At 17.0% G+C, this 1,337-nt stretch overlaps 1 protein-coding gene across 1 annotated transcript; it reads left to right on the top strand.

Annotated features, from left to right (window-relative positions):
* Positions 1-128: 128 nt before the first annotated feature.
* On the top strand, positions 129-692 carry PRSY57_0219200 (putative exported protein; the record flags this gene model as incomplete). The annotated part of the gene is made up of 1 exon (XM_020114443.1): positions 129-692. A coding segment is annotated over one exon (564 nt), but the record flags the coding sequence as incomplete, so codon positions are not given.
* Between the last annotated feature and the right edge of the window lie 645 nt (positions 693-1,337).

The following is a 1,337-nucleotide window of genomic DNA, read 5'->3' as shown; positions in this document are numbered from 1 at the left end:
AAAAAAAAAAAAAAAAAAAACATAAAAATAAATAAAAAATAAAAAAAAAAAAAAAAATAAAAAAAAATAAAAAAAAAATAAAAAAAAAAATTTTAAACACCCCCATTTTTTTTTTTTTTTTTTTTTAGTATGATTATAATATACACTACAAAGGAAAAAAGAATCTCCTAGGAAAAAGATTAGGTTTAATATCATGTAGAACCTTAACAGAAGTTTATGATGCCTTTAACGATGCAACAGTAAAAATGCTAGATATTAGTTTTGATTCTTCGAAAGCGAGTACCACAAGAACTCGAAGATTTATTCAAGACAGATATTCAACAGCGCCATATGAATTAATAAAGCGTAAACCCAAAAAAAAAAAATCTCCATTTTCTAAAATCAAAGGGAAATTTGTAAGATATTTTCAAAAAATTAATTATATATTAAATGAAATATTATATTTTTTTATGGATAACACAAACTGCTTTTTTTTACCAACGAAATATATATTAGCACCATTTGTTTTCACATTCAAAATTCTTTATGACATTATAGCTTTTATAGCAATTGTTTTTATCTTGGTAATCATAATTATTTATACACTCATAAAAAAAATGTGTCTAAGAATGCATTATAGTGAATCTATGCAAAATTTAAGATCAAGGAAGAATCATGAAGCCAAGGTTAAAATATACAAACCCGAAGCATGAACAAGAAAAAAAAAAAAAAAAAATTAAATACAGAACAAATAAAATTATAATTAATATGTTATTTTACTCATATATGGTTTTATTTCAAGGAAATAATTAATACCATACCTAAATTTGATACCGAATATTTAATGTTTTATATTTAAACAAAAAAAAAAAATTAAAAATTAAAAATAAAATAAATATAAAACATTCACATAATCTTTTGATTTATATATTAATTTAATAATAATAATAATAATAATGTTATTATTGTTATTATTATTATTATTATTATTATTCGTTTTTGTTTAGTTATTTTGTTTGGTTTTCAATTTTGTTAGACTTTTTTTTGTTTTATATGTTTTTGTTTTCTTTTTTCGTAATTTTATATGTATTATAGCAATGTATATATATATATATATATATAAATATACACATTCAAAAATTTTTAATTTTTAGTATATAAATAAATTGTTATATATATTATATTTTTTTTTCATTTTTTTTTATTAATTAACATGTTTTGTTTTTTTTCATTTTAAATTGCATAATAATTAAAAAGTTTGAATTTACTCAAGGATATATATATATATATATATATATATATATATATATATATATATATATAATATACAATTTTTTATAACTATTTTATTTTATTTT

This window comes from Plasmodium reichenowi, chromosome 2 (assembly GCF_001601855.1).
Source record: "Plasmodium reichenowi strain SY57 chromosome 2, whole genome shotgun sequence".
Classification (NCBI taxonomy): domain Eukaryota; phylum Apicomplexa; class Aconoidasida; order Haemosporida; family Plasmodiidae; genus Plasmodium; species Plasmodium reichenowi.
The sequence above is the reverse complement of the archived record's forward strand: the minus strand, read 5'-3'. Positions and strand labels throughout refer to the sequence as shown.